This window comes from Rhizophagus irregularis, chromosome 14 (assembly GCF_026210795.1).
Source record: "Rhizophagus irregularis chromosome 14, complete sequence".
In the NCBI taxonomy this organism is placed as follows: domain Eukaryota; kingdom Fungi; phylum Glomeromycota; class Glomeromycetes; order Glomerales; family Glomeraceae; genus Rhizophagus; species Rhizophagus irregularis.
In genome coordinates this window covers 3,792,098-3,807,653 of record NC_089442.1, presented here as the reverse complement: position 1 = coordinate 3,807,653, position 15,556 = coordinate 3,792,098, and the positions used below count along the sequence as shown (strand labels likewise).

General features: G+C 29.8%; 9 protein-coding genes across 9 annotated transcripts; 5 read left to right on the top strand and 4 right to left on the bottom strand.

Annotated features, from left to right (window-relative positions):
- Positions 1 to 15: 15 nt before the first annotated feature.
- Positions 16 to 1,840, top strand: OCT59_006522 (snoRNA-binding rRNA-processing protein imp4). Its single transcript, XM_066141313.1, has 8 exons — positions 16 to 86; positions 148 to 256; positions 328 to 415; positions 524 to 633; positions 706 to 838; positions 918 to 1,072; positions 1,143 to 1,237; positions 1,311 to 1,840. The coding sequence occupies exons 3-8, from the start codon at positions 394 to 396 to the stop codon at positions 1,417 to 1,419; spliced, it is 624 nt and encodes a 207-aa protein (XP_065998113.1). The 5' UTR covers positions 16 to 86; positions 148 to 256; positions 328 to 393; the 3' UTR covers positions 1,420 to 1,840.
- Positions 1,717 to 2,668, bottom strand: OCT59_006521 (uncharacterized protein; the record flags this gene model as incomplete). The annotated part of the gene is made up of 3 exons (XM_025318288.2): positions 1,717 to 1,764; positions 1,847 to 2,524; positions 2,600 to 2,668. 3 exons carry the CDS (start codon positions 2,666 to 2,668, stop codon positions 1,717 to 1,719), a joined length of 795 nt encoding a protein of 264 aa, XP_025176492.1.
- A 307-nt stretch (positions 2,669 to 2,975) lies between these two features.
- On the top strand, positions 2,976 to 4,901 carry OCT59_006520 (biotin synthase). Its single transcript, XM_025318287.2, has 7 exons — positions 2,976 to 3,225; positions 3,353 to 3,555; positions 3,644 to 3,727; positions 3,823 to 4,168; positions 4,265 to 4,375; positions 4,469 to 4,574; positions 4,646 to 4,901. Exons 1-7 carry the CDS (start codon positions 3,007 to 3,009, stop codon positions 4,738 to 4,740), a joined length of 1,164 nt encoding a protein of 387 aa, XP_025176491.1. The 5' UTR covers positions 2,976 to 3,006; the 3' UTR covers positions 4,741 to 4,901.
- Positions 4,902 to 5,389: 488 nt separating this feature from the next.
- OCT59_006519 (uncharacterized protein) lies at positions 5,390 to 7,252 on the bottom strand. Its single transcript, XM_025318286.2, has 7 exons — positions 6,925 to 7,252; positions 6,715 to 6,795; positions 6,385 to 6,637; positions 6,221 to 6,314; positions 5,931 to 6,147; positions 5,769 to 5,857; positions 5,390 to 5,685 (listed from the first exon to the last, which is right to left on the bottom strand). Exons 1-7 carry the CDS (start codon positions 7,136 to 7,138, stop codon positions 5,599 to 5,601), a joined length of 1,035 nt encoding a protein of 344 aa, XP_025176490.1. The 5' UTR covers positions 7,139 to 7,252; the 3' UTR covers positions 5,390 to 5,598.
- A 1,730-nt stretch (positions 7,253 to 8,982) lies between these two features.
- OCT59_006518 (uncharacterized protein) lies at positions 8,983 to 9,517 on the top strand (the record flags this gene model as incomplete). The annotated part of the gene is made up of 4 exons (XM_066141312.1): positions 8,983 to 9,051; positions 9,144 to 9,316; positions 9,388 to 9,397; positions 9,470 to 9,517. The coding sequence occupies 4 exons, from the start codon at positions 8,983 to 8,985 to the stop codon at positions 9,515 to 9,517; spliced, it is 300 nt and encodes a 99-aa protein (XP_065998112.1).
- A 994-nt stretch (positions 9,518 to 10,511) lies between these two features.
- On the bottom strand, positions 10,512 to 11,834 carry OCT59_006517 (uncharacterized protein; the record flags this gene model as incomplete). The annotated part of the gene is made up of 7 exons (XM_066141311.1): positions 10,512 to 10,814; positions 10,898 to 10,956; positions 11,152 to 11,173; positions 11,242 to 11,335; positions 11,421 to 11,541; positions 11,620 to 11,630; positions 11,811 to 11,834. The coding sequence occupies 7 exons, from the start codon at positions 11,832 to 11,834 to the stop codon at positions 10,756 to 10,758; spliced, it is 390 nt and encodes a 129-aa protein (XP_065998111.1). The 3' UTR covers positions 10,512 to 10,755.
- A 368-nt stretch (positions 11,835 to 12,202) lies between these two features.
- On the top strand, positions 12,203 to 13,091 carry OCT59_006516 (uncharacterized protein). The gene is made up of 2 exons (XM_025332135.2): positions 12,203 to 12,604; positions 12,687 to 13,091. The coding sequence occupies exons 1-2, from the start codon at positions 12,355 to 12,357 to the stop codon at positions 12,971 to 12,973; spliced, it is 537 nt and encodes a 178-aa protein (XP_025176488.1). The 5' UTR covers positions 12,203 to 12,354; the 3' UTR covers positions 12,974 to 13,091.
- A 164-nt stretch (positions 13,092 to 13,255) lies between these two features.
- Positions 13,256 to 14,043, bottom strand: OCT59_006515 (uncharacterized protein; the record flags this gene model as incomplete). Its single annotated transcript, XM_025326337.1, has 5 exons — positions 13,256 to 13,438; positions 13,515 to 13,544; positions 13,607 to 13,675; positions 13,754 to 13,929; positions 13,995 to 14,043. 5 exons carry the CDS (start codon positions 14,041 to 14,043, stop codon positions 13,256 to 13,258), a joined length of 507 nt encoding a protein of 168 aa, XP_025176487.1.
- Positions 14,044 to 14,783: 740 nt separating this feature from the next.
- OCT59_006514 (uncharacterized protein) lies at positions 14,784 to 15,478 on the top strand (the record flags this gene model as incomplete). The annotated part of the gene is made up of 3 exons (XM_025318285.2): positions 14,784 to 14,962; positions 15,038 to 15,220; positions 15,304 to 15,478. 3 exons carry the CDS (start codon positions 14,784 to 14,786, stop codon positions 15,476 to 15,478), a joined length of 537 nt encoding a protein of 178 aa, XP_025176486.1.
- Positions 15,479 to 15,556: the final 78 nt, after the last annotated feature.

Sequence of the window (15,556 nt, the reverse complement as noted above, 5' to 3'; positions counted from 1 at the left end):
CGGAAAATTTTTCGTGATACTAATGCAGCATATAAAAAAGGATCGATAAAAAAAAAAAAATTTTTTCTCTGTTAATTTCAAATATGGTAATATATTTCTCTCTTTATCACTTTCTTATTTGACCAATTTATTTTAACTATACATTAGATTCGTAGGCAGACACGACTTCGTCGAGAATATTTATACAGAAAGTCTTTAGAGACCAAGGAAAAACAAATTTATGAAAGAAAACAAAAAATCAAAGAAGCTATTCGAGGTAACAAGTTACTTCATAATTATAATAAGTTATAATATACTTAGTTAATCGATCCAATTATATTTCATTAGAGGGAAAGCCTATACCGACTGAATTGCGTGCGGAAGCTACAAAGCTTCAAAAAGACTTAAATTTTGATGAAGCGCAACCTGGTACCTGGTACAATAACATATAATTGAAATTCAAATTCAACCATTTATCAATTTATTTATCTGTTTTCATTGTATTCATATATATATATATATATTATAATTTAAATATCACAAGAACCCACTACACATATCGACGATGAATACGCAAACGCTGGAATATATGATCCAAAAATTCTGATAACAACTTCACGTGATCCAAGTAGTAGACTTTCTCAATTTGCAAAGGTAATTTATAAAATATTATTATTATACTGAAGGTTATATTAAAGGTTCACATTTTTTACACTTGTTAAACAGGAAATGCGTTTAGTCTTTCCTAATTCACAACGTATAAATCGTGGTAGTTATGTAGTCAAAGATTTGGTTGATGCATGTAGAGCCAATGATGTCACTGATTTAATAATATTACACGAACATCGTGGTGAACCAGGTAAAATAAATACGCATTTATTTTATTTATTTTTCAAAAGAGATTGTTTCAAAAATTATACTAATATTCCCATTTCCAGATGGATTGATTGTATGTCATCTTCCCTATGGACCTACAGCTTTCTTTTCATTACATAATGTCGTACTTCGACATGATATTCAAGATGAAGGCACAGTTTCGGAAGCATTTCCACATCTAATATTTCATAATTTTAATTCCAATCTAGGCCGGCGGGTAAGGATATAATAAGTACGAGCACAAATAAATTATTATAACAAAACATAATAATTTTTCCATTCTGTAGGTGATGAGCATTATTAAATATTTGTTCCCAGTTCCTAGAGAAGATAGTAAGCGTGTAATGACCTTTGCAAATGATAGCGATTATATATCATTCCGGTAAATGGGAAAAGTTTTTACAATTTGATGTTTAAAACATTATCATAAATTCAAAAATTTTTTCCGTCTTTAGACACAGTGTGTATGTAAAAATAAATAATAAAGAAGTACAATTGGCCGAAGTTGGTCCACGTTTTGAAATGCGAGGTAGGTATTTTTGTTATCTTATTTTAGAATTTTAAATATCAACATTTCTTTTATTTTAGTTTACGAAATCAAGTTGGGAACCGTCGATTTGAAAGATGCTGATACCGAATGGGTGTTACGGCCTTATCAACGTACAGCAAGAAAACGGGATCACTTATAGAAATTTGTTATTTCTGCTCTTGAAAGTAATTGTTGATGATGTTACATAAAGAAGAACAATAAGCTTAAGAAAGAACAAATTAGGAGTTTATATAAAATTGAAAGATTGTTTCATAGTAGTATTTAATTATAAGATAATAGCTGTCTCAACATGTAATAATAAACTAATTAACCTATAACGTCGGTACTGGTATTAAAGTTCCATTATTATCATATTTTGCCTAAATAGGAGGATAAAATTATAATAGTTACATTCATGATTTAGTAAACAATTAAAAAATGATTCGATATATCTTATCTTACCTTGAAAAATGTATAAGATAATGTTATTGTATCAACATCTCTCATTGAAGGGTCCTCGGGAAATTCTGGATCTATGAAAAAGAAAACTGGCATATCTACAGCTTCTCCAGCTTGTAATTTTTGTTCTTCAAAACAAAAACATTGTATCTTATTAAAATATTGACCAGCTTTATTAGGAGTCACATTATAAGTTGCCAACCCAATAATATCTTGATCTGATTTATTTTTTGCTGTATAAAAAGCCAAAGCAGTTTCACCAGGTAAAACATAAACTTCACGCTGCTGAGGAATAAAACTCCAATCAAGAGCAAGTGAAGTATCTGCATTGAAATGTACTCTAATTCTACGTGATTCTTTTGCTGGTACAAGTCTTTCAGGACCGAACTTTGAACTATTTGTTATAGGAGTTCCACTAAATCCTGTTGTTTGACAAAACATTCGATACAAAGGGACTGAAGCATAAGTAAAACCTATGCCACAAATAAGTATAGCTGTCGTATACATGAGAAAAGATTTATTTCTATCTATACGTTTTTGATAAGGATTCAAGGGTTTACTACATGTATTAGAAGTAGTCGATTTTTGTATATTTGTACTAATGAATCGATTTGATCCATTTTTTATCAATAATTCTTGGATTGAAATTATAGATTTATTTGAAGTTAATTTACAAAAATTCTAAAATGAAAAATTTTGAATCATAAACTAATATATATTTTTTTAAAAAAAAGCTGAATATTTAAAGTCGCATACCGATATATAGAAACGAGGTATATTATAATAAAATCGAGGTTGTTGGACTTTAAAACACCATAACTTCATTATCTAGTTTGTCTTTCGTGTTGGGTGGGGAGTAATTAATCGTATCAATAGAACTTCCGTTCGAAAATCAGAAATTATTTTTTTTTTAGTTTAGTAATTATTAAATTAATAGTTGATCAATTTTATGAAATATCCTAATCCGAACAGAAATTTACTAAAAATCGCACGATTTATAAAGACTAAGAAGATTATAAGGCAGGATCTTAGGATCTGCAAATCAAATCTAAAATTTTAATATACGGTGTGTTACTGATACGCAAGTTAGAAAAGATATAAAAGCTTCAAAGATTTCCCTCTCTTCACAAAAAAAAAAAAATATTATCATCGAGTCGTTAATTATGGCATTCCGTTTATTAACTCCGAAGAATAATAATTTAATATCGGCTAAACTTTTATCAATAACTCAAGTTCGCGAGTTAGCTACGGCAACACCAACTTATACAAGACCACTTTCAGCAGCTGGATTATTCGCTTCTGGACATATGAGAAATGATTGGACCAGAAAAGAAATAAAATCAATTTATGATTCACCTATGATGGATCTTTTATATTTTGGTGTAAGTTAAAAATAATAAAAATCTTGTGACAGAATTCCGCGGAATTTCTCGTGAATTTCGGAATTTCCGCAAGGATTGATGTCCAAAAAATTTAAATAAAGAAATTTAACATAATTTTAAATAAAAGGCAAAAGTACACCGCGAGAATTTTGATCCGCTCGCCGTACAACAATGTACCTTATTAAGTATAAAAACAGGAGGATGTTCAGAAGATTGTGCTTATTGTCCACAATCTTCAAAATATAAAACTCTGGTAAAAGCAACGAAGTTATTAGACAATGATGAAGTACTTGTAGCTGCCAGGAAAGCAAAAGAAGCCGGTAGTACTAGGTAACTTTAGTGATGCATTTTTCTTAATATGAGTTGTTAGAATGTATGACATTTATTGAAATTTAATTTCCATACACGGACTGAATAGATTTTGCATGGGAGCCGCGTGGAGAGATCTTCATGGTAGAAAAAGCAATTTCAACAAAATCATAGGTTACGTAAAAGAGATCAGGTACATTAAAAAAATGTTAAATCGCGTAAATTTTTAACTTCATGAATATTATTATGTAATTAAAAAATGTTGAAATTTTCCGTTTTATGTAATAGATCTATGGGCATGGAAGTTTGTTGTACATTAGGAATGTTAAATGAATCGCAAGCAAAAGCATTAAAAGAAGCTGGTTTAACGGCTTATAATCATAATTTGGATACTTCACGGGAGTATTATCCAAAAATAATTACCACAAGATCATATGATGAACGTCTTGAAACAATTTCAAATGTTCGTGAGGCTGGTATATCTGTATGTTCCGGTGGTATTATTGGATTAGGTGAAACTCCTGAGGATCGTGTTGGGATGTTACATACTTTAGCAACAATGCCACAACATCCTGAAAGTGTTCCTATTAATGCTCTTGTACAAGTTGAAGGTACACCCTTGGAGAAACAAGAAGTAATATATATATGAGTTTCCTATATTCAAATTAACGATTTTATTTTTATTTTTATTTTTATTTTTTTGACAAATTAAATATTTGATAATTTTTAGCCTGTATCAATTTGGGAAATGGTTCGTATGATTTCAACAGCTCGTATAGTCATGCCAAAGTCAATGGTTAGATTATCAGCTGGTCGTGTACGATTTTCTCAACCTGAACAAGTAACTATTTTAAATTATTTATGAACTATACATAATACTTGCTTTTTAATATTAAATATTGCTTTTTATTATGATTATTTTCATTTTTAATAGGCTTTGTGTTTCTTTGCTGGTGCAAATTCTATTTTTACTGGTGATAAATTATTAACAACCGATAATAATGATTTTAATTCTGATCAAGAAATGTTTAAAACATTAGGTAAATAAATTGTTATAATTATTTTATTTTTATTGAATTCATATTAATTGAGATTTTCTTCACATTTAAAGGTCTTATTCCTAAACCTCCGAATTTTGATCAAGGTACTTCACCTTCTAATAAAATTAATGAAGTTCAAGAAAAACAAACACAAAATATTTTGTAACTTTATATAAATGTAGCATTATTTATTATCAATTATCATTATCTTAAAATGTATAAAATTGATTTATTTTATTTTAAAAAAAAATTTAATTGGTAATTTTTTTAATGATGAACTATAAAAATAAATAGGTAATAATAATATTAATTTTCTTTATACAAATGTTAAATATAAATATGACTGAGCCATTTAATTTTGATAAATTTGCATGTTCATTTAAGGATTGCTTTTTATTAAACTTCAATATGAAGTATACAATTATGCAATTATGTTATTAATAAATGTGAATTCTCTACAGACTCACTAATTGAAATTACAAAAATCGAAATAAATCATGCTTGACTATAGATTCAGATTCTTTCAATAGTAACTATAGTAACTCTAAATATTATATATTCATGTTATTTACGTAACCGATTCACATACTGATAAAAAAATTTGTTTCGACACTTCTTGAGCTGGAGAAACGGGATAAATTATATTTATTTAATATATTTTTTTTTTTTGAATGTACAATATATTTATAATATATTAAGGTAGAACAATATCTCACTGAATCTGAATGGCCGGATAAAATTCTTTGTAAGAGACTAATTGTGCTAGAGTAATGATTTTCTATTAAATAAGCCCATTGAAAATTTATTATACAATTTGTGATTTTAAAACGTAACTCTTTATTATATTATTATAACATTAGCTTGCCCAATTAATACTTACCTATTATATTTACAAGAACCAACGATTTAAAGACTAATCTTACCTTAAACTTTTGTATTTGGTCGGGTAAAAAGAAAAATTTTGAATTGTAACGACACAAGCTTGCCTTTTATAATCTCGAATTTATCGTATATCCTTTTTTCTTTACCCTAACCATCTTCCATTAGTTTGTTTGTGACTGACTCGTGTTGGAATAACCGATTCATTAATTTCATATACTTCAATAAGTTCCTTTTAAAATAAATTATATTATTAAGGAAAGGTGACTATATTTCAATAGAATATAATTAATATGAAATTATAAATTTAATTACCTGCCACATGTTCATATCAATTTCCATTACTAACTGCTTTTTGATCAAACCTTCCGCGTAATTCTCAGAGGTCGGTGGTTGACATAACACTAATTAATTTATATATAACAGTCGAATTAAATATTCAGTTAATAAAAAAAACTTTAAAATTACTATACTTACTAAGTATCGGTTGTCCGGAATCATCGTCTATGCTTACTTTACCATCACGTATCAAAAACGATAAATAAAATAGATTCTCGACAGTTTGACCAAATGATTCAGGATTAATGATAAATTCAAAGAAATTTATCGGTTGGTTTTCTCCTAAAATGTCAAAAACCATTTTAACATTTCTTGTCGTCTCATTTTCCTGCCTTTCGATGTCTTTTTCTTTTAACTATTTGAAATAATAACATTAAATAAAGTTGTTATAAAAATAAAAAGGCTTTCCTTAAATCATGACTGTCTACCTGTTCAGGCTCTTTCAAGGAATTTTTATCTTTATTCAAGGAATGTCGTATTTTTTTTTCGCGTTCTTTTGTTTCAATAGAAAGAGGTCCGAGCCTATACAAATAACAAAATTGTTCGATATTTTATTTTTATTAAGTCGTCTTAGATATCGCAATTTACTCACATAAAGTCACTTGTCGGTACTCGATTTGTAAATCGAGAGGCTAATCTTCCAACAGCTTCCCAATTCAATTCCAAGTGCTCATCACTATCATTATCCATTTGTCTGCCTCCCATAAATGTAATTAATTTTGATATATAACTATCAATGTCAAAAGAATTATTGTCTAATTTCATACGACGAGCTCTTTGAACTCCCAGATTACAAGTCAATACTAAAAGACGCGCATCAAGAGTTGCTTCGTGCGTATTCTTTACTATTTCATTTGAAAGATTTTGTTAATATATCATAAAACATAATAGAGGTTACATATACATTTACACTATTATATACCTTTTCTATTTAAGCTGTTTGCTTTCCTAATATTTTGTATAAGACCTTCCGATTCAGGTCTTAAGTATTCAAGTCTATTCTCTATAAATAAAATAATAAAAATCACATGTATATTACATTTATTTAATTAGACATGAGAAATATAAAAAGCGCGATATATCATTGATTACTATCTTATTTTTGAGTCGATGCACAATTTATGTAGTTTACCTTCCGTAGTATTTATAAGATTTCTGTACTCCTTTCGTAACCAACGTTTCTCGTCTTTACTCTGATCCGGGTTATATGTTTTACACCCAAGAATTTCATCGATTTTTGCAGAATATACAATTGAATCGTCACTCTCTTGTTCTTCGTATCGGTCGTCCATAGCGTTTTCTTTATCAGAATCATTAAACTTAGTTTGTAGATCTGAAGTAGACATTTCAAATATATTTTGCTGACGGGTAAAAGTTTAAAAGGTTAGTCAAAGTTTTAACGCGTAAATATGAGTATATTATGAGTATATTATGAGGTATATTATGAGTATAAAAGAACCGAAAAAAAACTACCAAGTTCTAAAATTACGCGTATAGTAAAAAAAAGAAACAGGTTTCGTACAAACTTGTGAAAGGTGAGAGACAAACAATTGTGCACAAATTCAGCTAAAGATTCCCAAATCAATTTTTGATGTTTAAGTAATTACTATTGTCATTTAGATTTCTAAATTGGGACTAAATTTGGAATGGACTACTAAAAGCGAATCTGCGGGATAACCAACTCCGAAAAATGAATGTGATTTTTATTTGTTCCCATTTATGGTTCTTAATATACATTTTACAAGAAGTTTCCGTCCTGTGCCACAGCTTGACCAGAAAAACACGTTTATATGCTGATTATTTAATCATTTCGCGTTATTTGAATGATTAACGGCTAACTGAAATTAAAAATTTGGCGGATTTAAATAATTTTATTATCTTGAAAGATGACGTAAGTACAAATGTGTACAGGTTGTCAGGTTGCAAAACAATCATGTGAGACTAATCACCTGATAAGCAGTGTGAAAAAAGTAACATTTACTGCCGCAGACGCTTTGGGGTGCAATTAACCATAACAATTCTGTATATAGCCGACCATTTATAATGACTCGCCATCACCGACTTCCGATAGAACAAGCGCTTTAACGAATTGCTGATACATCCATGACAAGAAAAATCTTGATTGAAATAAAGGTTAACGGTTAGATGATTATTCTCTTACGTTTTAACCTTGCTCACGTGAATCCTGAAGACTTTTAATAAAAAAAGACACAAGTTTTATTAGATATTTTGATCTTTAAATTCTAAAGTACTCCCTAATAAAATTAAGAAATCTCAGAGATCTTGTATATTATGTTAAAATGGTAATGGAAGAATGTCCTAGTAAAATTTCGTGTCGAATGGTCGGGGTGTAATATAACACATATTTTAAGTTAAATATGAATAAGGGGGAACAGTGCCAACGCGGCTATATTTTTATTTTTTATTTTTATTTTTACAAAATTTCACCGAGTTACAGTAAAAATCACCGAGCCCTACCGATAATTACATAATCACGTGATCACATGCCGCTACTGCGCCTCTCTAGATACTACATGAATTAAGCTAGAAATGACAATTTTACGAATGATGTTACGCGATAACCTCAAAGAACTAAACCCGGAGTCTAGTGGCCTTTTACAGAAGATTTGCCTACTCACACACCTCACGGGAATAAGCTGAAGAAAAATTACGAGAGTTTACTTGCAACAGCATTAATCGAAAGAAGGTGAACTGATGTCGGTTCTTAATTATTAGTTCTATAGTCGTGGACAGTCAATTAGTTATGAGAGGAATTGGTTATAGAAGCCTCACACTGCAGGACATGTTTAGATTTTGTCGTTGCTATAAGTAATAGATCTCGGCTAATAACATGATTTCGCCTTTATAATCGGCACACGAAGTCGCAGGACGAATTTTAGTGTACAATACAATTAAAAACTTCCCAGAAAAATCAACGATGAGGAAGAAGCTCTAAGTGAATTTCAACCGCCATCGAACAGAGTCAAGAATGATGAACCCCATTGTGCGCAGTAAATTAACTTTCTTCTCAACACCTAGATCTCAGCTCTCCGGGCAAATCAAGATCACGATGATGAAAGTGATAACGAAAGTATTAAAAGTCCAAGAATGATTTATCACTTCACGACGAGTTTGTAAAAGAGATGTGTTTAACTAATGAAACCGAAGAAGACTTAGAATCTGAACCAGAATGCTGACGACTATGTTGAATCTTCGTCCTGAGACATTTCTGGTAATGATGATACTGTTATGGAAGATAGTAAGTTGAAGTCAAAAGTGGATTTGTCAAATTTCGGAAAGATAAAATGGATGACTTAGAAAATGGACTCGTTCTACTGAAAAAAATGGTAGAAGATGCACTCTACAATTTTTGTATTAAATGTAGGCATGAATAGCAAATATCCTTTATGTATTGAACAAAGCTCAGGCTCTATTACCTATTTTGCGACTTTCAGAAGCCTATGTCATTCATTTGTTTTAGATCCAAATGATAAAATTTACGTCAATGAAGAAGTTTTCACTGAGTCTGAACTTGATGAAATTCGAGAATATAAGCCTAAGCCAATGCCAGAAACTTATTAACGTGTCTTAACAGTTTTCGAGTGGCAGGTATTTTTATATATCTTGTTGGTAATACTATTATGATCGTAATACTTACCTTGTACATCCTGTTATAGTTTGACATCCGGGAACTCAGAAAAGCTATATTTAAATCTCAGCAGTGAGATTCTTCATACAATCGACAAACACATTTTGATCACAATTGGATTCGAATAGTGTGTACTGATAGTAAATTATTCTCTTTTCATTCCTGGATTGTAAGTTACTATCTTGATTCACAGATTAATGAATATGAAGTAGAAAGTTTAAAGAAGGATCATCTGGAATTGTGGCTCCTAAATTCATTTTGGAATTTTATAGACAGAGGATTTGGGAATGTTGATGGAGTGAAGTTACATTTTTTTTAAAAATCGCCATCGAATTGTATCTGCAATTGTCTCAGTGAAGAGAAAGATTATGGGAAGACGTGGAGATCTCACCATTCAAAAGGTTTCTACTGAGTATAGATGTTCAGAAACTGGTAAATCTTTTAAAAGGTGAAAATGGGACAAAACTTCTGCATGAAAGATACTTTATTCTCCGTGTGAAGCTGTTGGGATGGAAGAGAAAAAAATAAGGAACTTACGGTTTATACACTCGGGTAGGTTTGATGATATTGTATATTGTTTAGTTTAGTGAATTATTTTATCATTTCTCTGTGAATGAAATTTAGGTCTAATGATATTATAACTTAGATTGGATTCCCCTGCTGGTTATTTATGTAATTATGTCGAATAACTTGAACAAAAATGCCAAGAACAAGTCTAAAGTAATTCCAAAAAGTAGTTTTTCTTATTTTTAATCACTATGAATTTCAACATAGTATTGCCTCATAATCATATACCGTACCTGGAAGTACTTTGATCTTTTTACATTACAACTGACATTAAATTCACTAGTTACTGCGCTATTAAATTCTATTCATATCACTAGATTACCTTATAATATACTAGTTCAACGACAAATAAAATTTTTCTTAACGAATTTTGACAATTCGTAACGTACACGTGGTAATTATATAAGAATCAAAGAGACGATCTTGTAGTTTTTAGGCCGAATGTGTAGCTGTATTTCAGCTAAATTAAGCGGGTTAACCATCCACGGTATAAATAATAGTAGATTAATAAGACTTTATTTGAGAATATATACAGTATAAAACACGCATACACGTTTAAATTGCTCTTTTATTATATTTTTTGTAAAGTTGTACATGAAAAGAAGCCGGCTGGCCTTTTCTCGTATTACTTCACGAAAAAATATAAACTGTATCTGCATTTTACAATTGATATAAATATTAATCCATCTGCTTTTGTAATCTACTGCGCCTATAATACGTACAGGAATGACAATTTTTCGGAAAAAGCTAATATGTTTCCAGCACATCCTCGCTACAATCTTGAAACATATTTGAATCATGATATTCTATTGTATAAATCGATAAAATACTTCATAAAACAAAACCACTTAAACACTCAAATACAATACATTGTAAGGATGGTTAAAACCTGTATGAAATTCTCCCAATTGTGATATAGACCCTAAAGAAGTACAAGCGCTAATGCGTCTGCATTACAAACACGATTATGAAACACCAGAAATGTGGTGCTCTCGTATTCGAGCCCCATTTAAAAAGTTTCTTAAAGACAATCCAAAGTACTTTTTTTATATCCGGTTGGTAGGAAATATATATGTAGAATGGGAAATTTTATGGCGGTCATAATAGTAAAATCAGGGAAAGGAAATTTGAAGCTTATCTTACAGTAATTCTGTACTTGTAAGCTCTAAAAGTACAAGCTCACTAACAACAAAAAAGCTCCTCTGCTACGCCATCTGGAATAACGTTATATACCGGAATGCATATCCAAAGGAAGGAAGTGAAATGAAAGCCAAAGGTGGTCTTGTAGAAAATCAAATCCAACAGTAAGAGTGCATGCTCCGCTTCCCTACATCATAATTCAAATTACAAAGGAATCCCAGAAAATCGAAAAATTTTGTGTCGGATCAAAATGAAAACTGAAGAATACAAACACTATTATGAAAATTTTGTAAGAGGTTCAAGTAAGGAAAGGGAAAATTTTTTGGGACCAACAAAGAATCATCCAAAGAGAAAGGATCCAAGGACCAAAAAAAATCAAATTCGGCATTCAAACTAAAAACATAAAGGAATTTAAAGAGAATTCTAATATCTGGTATTCTGGTAATGAAAGTCAAATAAAGTTCTGTTTACATCACATGTATCTTTCAACTTAGTGTAAGCGCGTGTAATCACATCAAAAAACATTATAAATCATAAAATCCCAGTTTCCTTTCGTTCAACACTGTTGGGTTATACTTTGATACATTTAGAAAATTTTTCACATTATGTTGATCTTATTTTCATGAAAGGTCAAATGCAAGAAATATGGTAATTTTAATTACAGATTCATAAGGGAAGAACTTCATTCTAACATTGAACCATGTGAGGTTTTGACACCGCCACATTCGTCATATGGCCTACAAAAATGAGGTGAGAAATATAACCTATAAATAACCTATTTACTATTAAGTATTTATTGAGATACACGAAATTGTGATGTTAAAATTGTTGAAACGATCAACATGGACGATCAGATCATATTGTTTATGAAAATCACGAGAGAAGGCTTTTTAACAGGAAATCTCCTGAGCAAATGTTTCTGTAGATTCTGTAGAGAAAGGTTTAAATATAGTAACAACAGCTCTTTTTTTAGGTTAGCGCACAGAACTTTCCAGTAAACATTAAAATCATATAAACAAAGTGTTAAATAAAGAAATTTTCATAGTAATTGTTTATTCTATTTTTAACATAAAATTAAAACTTAATATAATAATTATTTTCTCCCACTTATTATTATTATTTATTACGATGATAAAAATCATATAAATAAGTACTCCCATCCTGAATTTTAATTTAAGAGAAAAAAAAATCTTTTTAAAAAAAAAAATGAAAAAGGGGACAATTTTTGTATCTTTATTGTTGCTTTTATTAAGTATAGTAAGAGCACAAGACGGTGCTCCTACTGCTGGAACGCCTACACCAACAGCTTCGCCCGCACCCAATGGAATAGAAACATGTTTAGAAATCAGTCAATGCGGAGATGATCAAGCTTGCCGTGCGAAATGTGCAGGTGTACCAAATCCTACTGAACAACAAGTTAATGATACAATAGCATGTATAGGAAAGTGTAATCCAGGTTAGTATTTTACTGAATTTTTTTTTTTAAAAAAAAGATGGGATAATAACATTTGTTTAATTCTCTCCTTTCTATAAATTAGCGGATCCAAATTACGCAGCTTGCAGAGATTCATGTATTGATACTTATTATAACCCGAAACCAACATTTACCTCTTCAACTATCCCTCCTTCAACTATCCCTCCTTCAACTATCCCTCCTTCAACTATCCCTCCTTCAGTATCTACCGCATCCACTTCAGCCGCATCCTCGAATAAAGCATCACCTACTCCAATTTCTAGTGTTGCCGTTAAAACAACATCGTTTTCTACATTGTTGTTAACTTTCATAATTTTTATGACAAGTGTTTGTTTTTCATTAGATAAATAATATTTTATTTAATATAATTCTAGAATAAAAATTATTTAATTACTTATTTTGTCAATCTTCTAATAAAATAACATTTTTATACTATAATTTTAAACCGAAAAAGGGTTAAAATGATACTATTTTAAATTTTGATTAGATTACATGATGCGCAGTATTGATAAAATTGCAATAATATGAATCATATTTTGACAGTTAATTTATAAAAAATCAACTATGTTATAATCAACATCTGTAGTAGTAAAAATCCAAAGAAAATTTTGAATTAATGCCTTTTTCAACTCATTAAAATAATAAATCCAATTCAGGCTGACCAGCCGGTTGGAAAGACAACGCGAAAATCGCTGAAATGAATGAAAGGGCAATTGCTAATAAGATTAATGGAATCCAGGTTTGATCAAAGAATATGATGGAAAGAATCCAACAAACTGACACGATGAAGAAAATCCAAGCGAGAATTGCGGAAGTCTGAGAAGAAAAATTGAGGTTAACTTAAAAGGAAATGTCTAAATAAGATACGAAATTTCAACCGACTTCTACTTACTGTAGTCGCACCATATCCTGTTTGAGTCGCCTAAATTTAATTTAAAATTATTGTTAAAAGCATTAGTCTATTTACGATAAATAAACACTTACGAGCGTAGCAATCACAATCATCAACAACGAATCTTTAGCAGCATTTGTAACTTTTGTGTAAAGGTTATCCTAAAAGAAATAATATTAAAAATCATCAGAACTTTATTATGGTTTTTTTTTGTTTTTCTCTTTTGTAAATGTTTTTACCACTCTATTGGCGATGATTGGCACTTCAATGGTTTCAGGGATTCCATCTTGCTGGGGAGGAGAAACTTCATTAATCAATCCAGGTAATGACAGCGGTCTTCTTCTGCGTGCAAATTCGGAAACAAATAGACAAGTTGCCCAGATTATCAAATGAAAGAAAATCGCAATATAAGTTCCTAAAATTAATTAAAGAATGAGAAAATCTTTTATAAAAAATAAAATTTTTGGGTATCATATTTACCAATAAGACAGTTATTATTTAAGCCTTCTTTATCGATAAAAGTTTCCATATTTTTTTATGAAATTCGAAATTAGGAAATTAGGAAAAATTTTGATTTTAAGAAAGAAACGAAGGACAATGAGAGTTTTTTTTAACAAATAATTTTTTTTAACTATTAAATCCTACGAATTAAACTTTTAATTTATTCATCATACTTTGATGGGGACGATGGGAAATGAATCAGACTAGATTAGCATTGTAATCAAAAATCATATGATAGATATATGGTCTAAAAACAAATTAATTTTTTTTTACCATATAAGGATTATTTAATTATTTTATTTGTTTTTTGGAATGAAAAGCTTCATTTAATTCAAAAGAATGTTAAATAATTATTAATTTTCATTCTATATTAAGAAAACAATGAAATATAAAATTTGCGATTGGTTTCTATTATTATGATTTCTTATAATTATAACAATGATCAAATAAGGTTGATCTAATAATGATCTACGATTTATAAGTAATACATTTGGCGTTATAATAACTTGATGTTCTTAAAAGAATTTTCAGTTTTAAATTGGGTAATACAAAATTACGATTAATACAATGCAATGTAATAAATAAATTACGAAATTTCAGATATAATGAGATTACTAAGTACGTCATGTACCGGCCCATATTTAAACCGCGGTGTGAGAACAAAAAAAAAATAACACTATAAAGAAACTAATTTTATATAAATATTGGTCATTTAGAATATTCTTATTTTTCATCCCTCAAAATTTTTTTTTCTTTTTATTACTAAAGATGAAATTTATAATGTATATAACGTTAACGATTGTCGTAGTATCGTTGGCAACATTTAAAATTAATGCTGCACCAATATCATCTCCTTCGGATGAATTTTTATTAAATACAATTTCCTTACTTTGTTTGGTTAACAGAGAACGTGCAAACGCTAATGTTAGACCCTTGGCTTTGGATAAGTGAGTATAGTGAGTGATATTTACATAATACATATATATTTTGACATATACTATACTATATTAACGAAAAAATAGGCGATTAGTGAAAGCAGCACAGCTTCATACAAATTATATGGCTTTAACCAAAAATTTAACGCATGATGATGTATCTGGATCATTAGGTACTCGAATAAGTAATCAAGGATTTGATTGGTGGATGGCCGGTGAAAATATTGCGTATGGCTTTACAGAGAAAGAAGAATCTAGAGTCATAAGAGCGTGAGCACTAATTAATAGAATGTCTTTTTTTTTAAAAAAAAAAACGAGCAAACCGTATTTATATATACGTATAATTTCTGTAGTTGGATGAATTCACGAGGTCATCGAGCAAATATATTAAATAGAAAATTTACACATTTCGGCTCTGGCTTTAGGAATAATTATTGGACTCAAAATTTCGCTCAATCTGCTGATGAATATCTGCTAGATGTTCCCATATGTCCTACAAAATCTATAAGAATAACTATGCAAATATAGCACAGAAAATGGTTATGAATAAAAATTCCTTTTTTACTATGATAATTTTTATAATAAATTTCATTATGAATCACGATG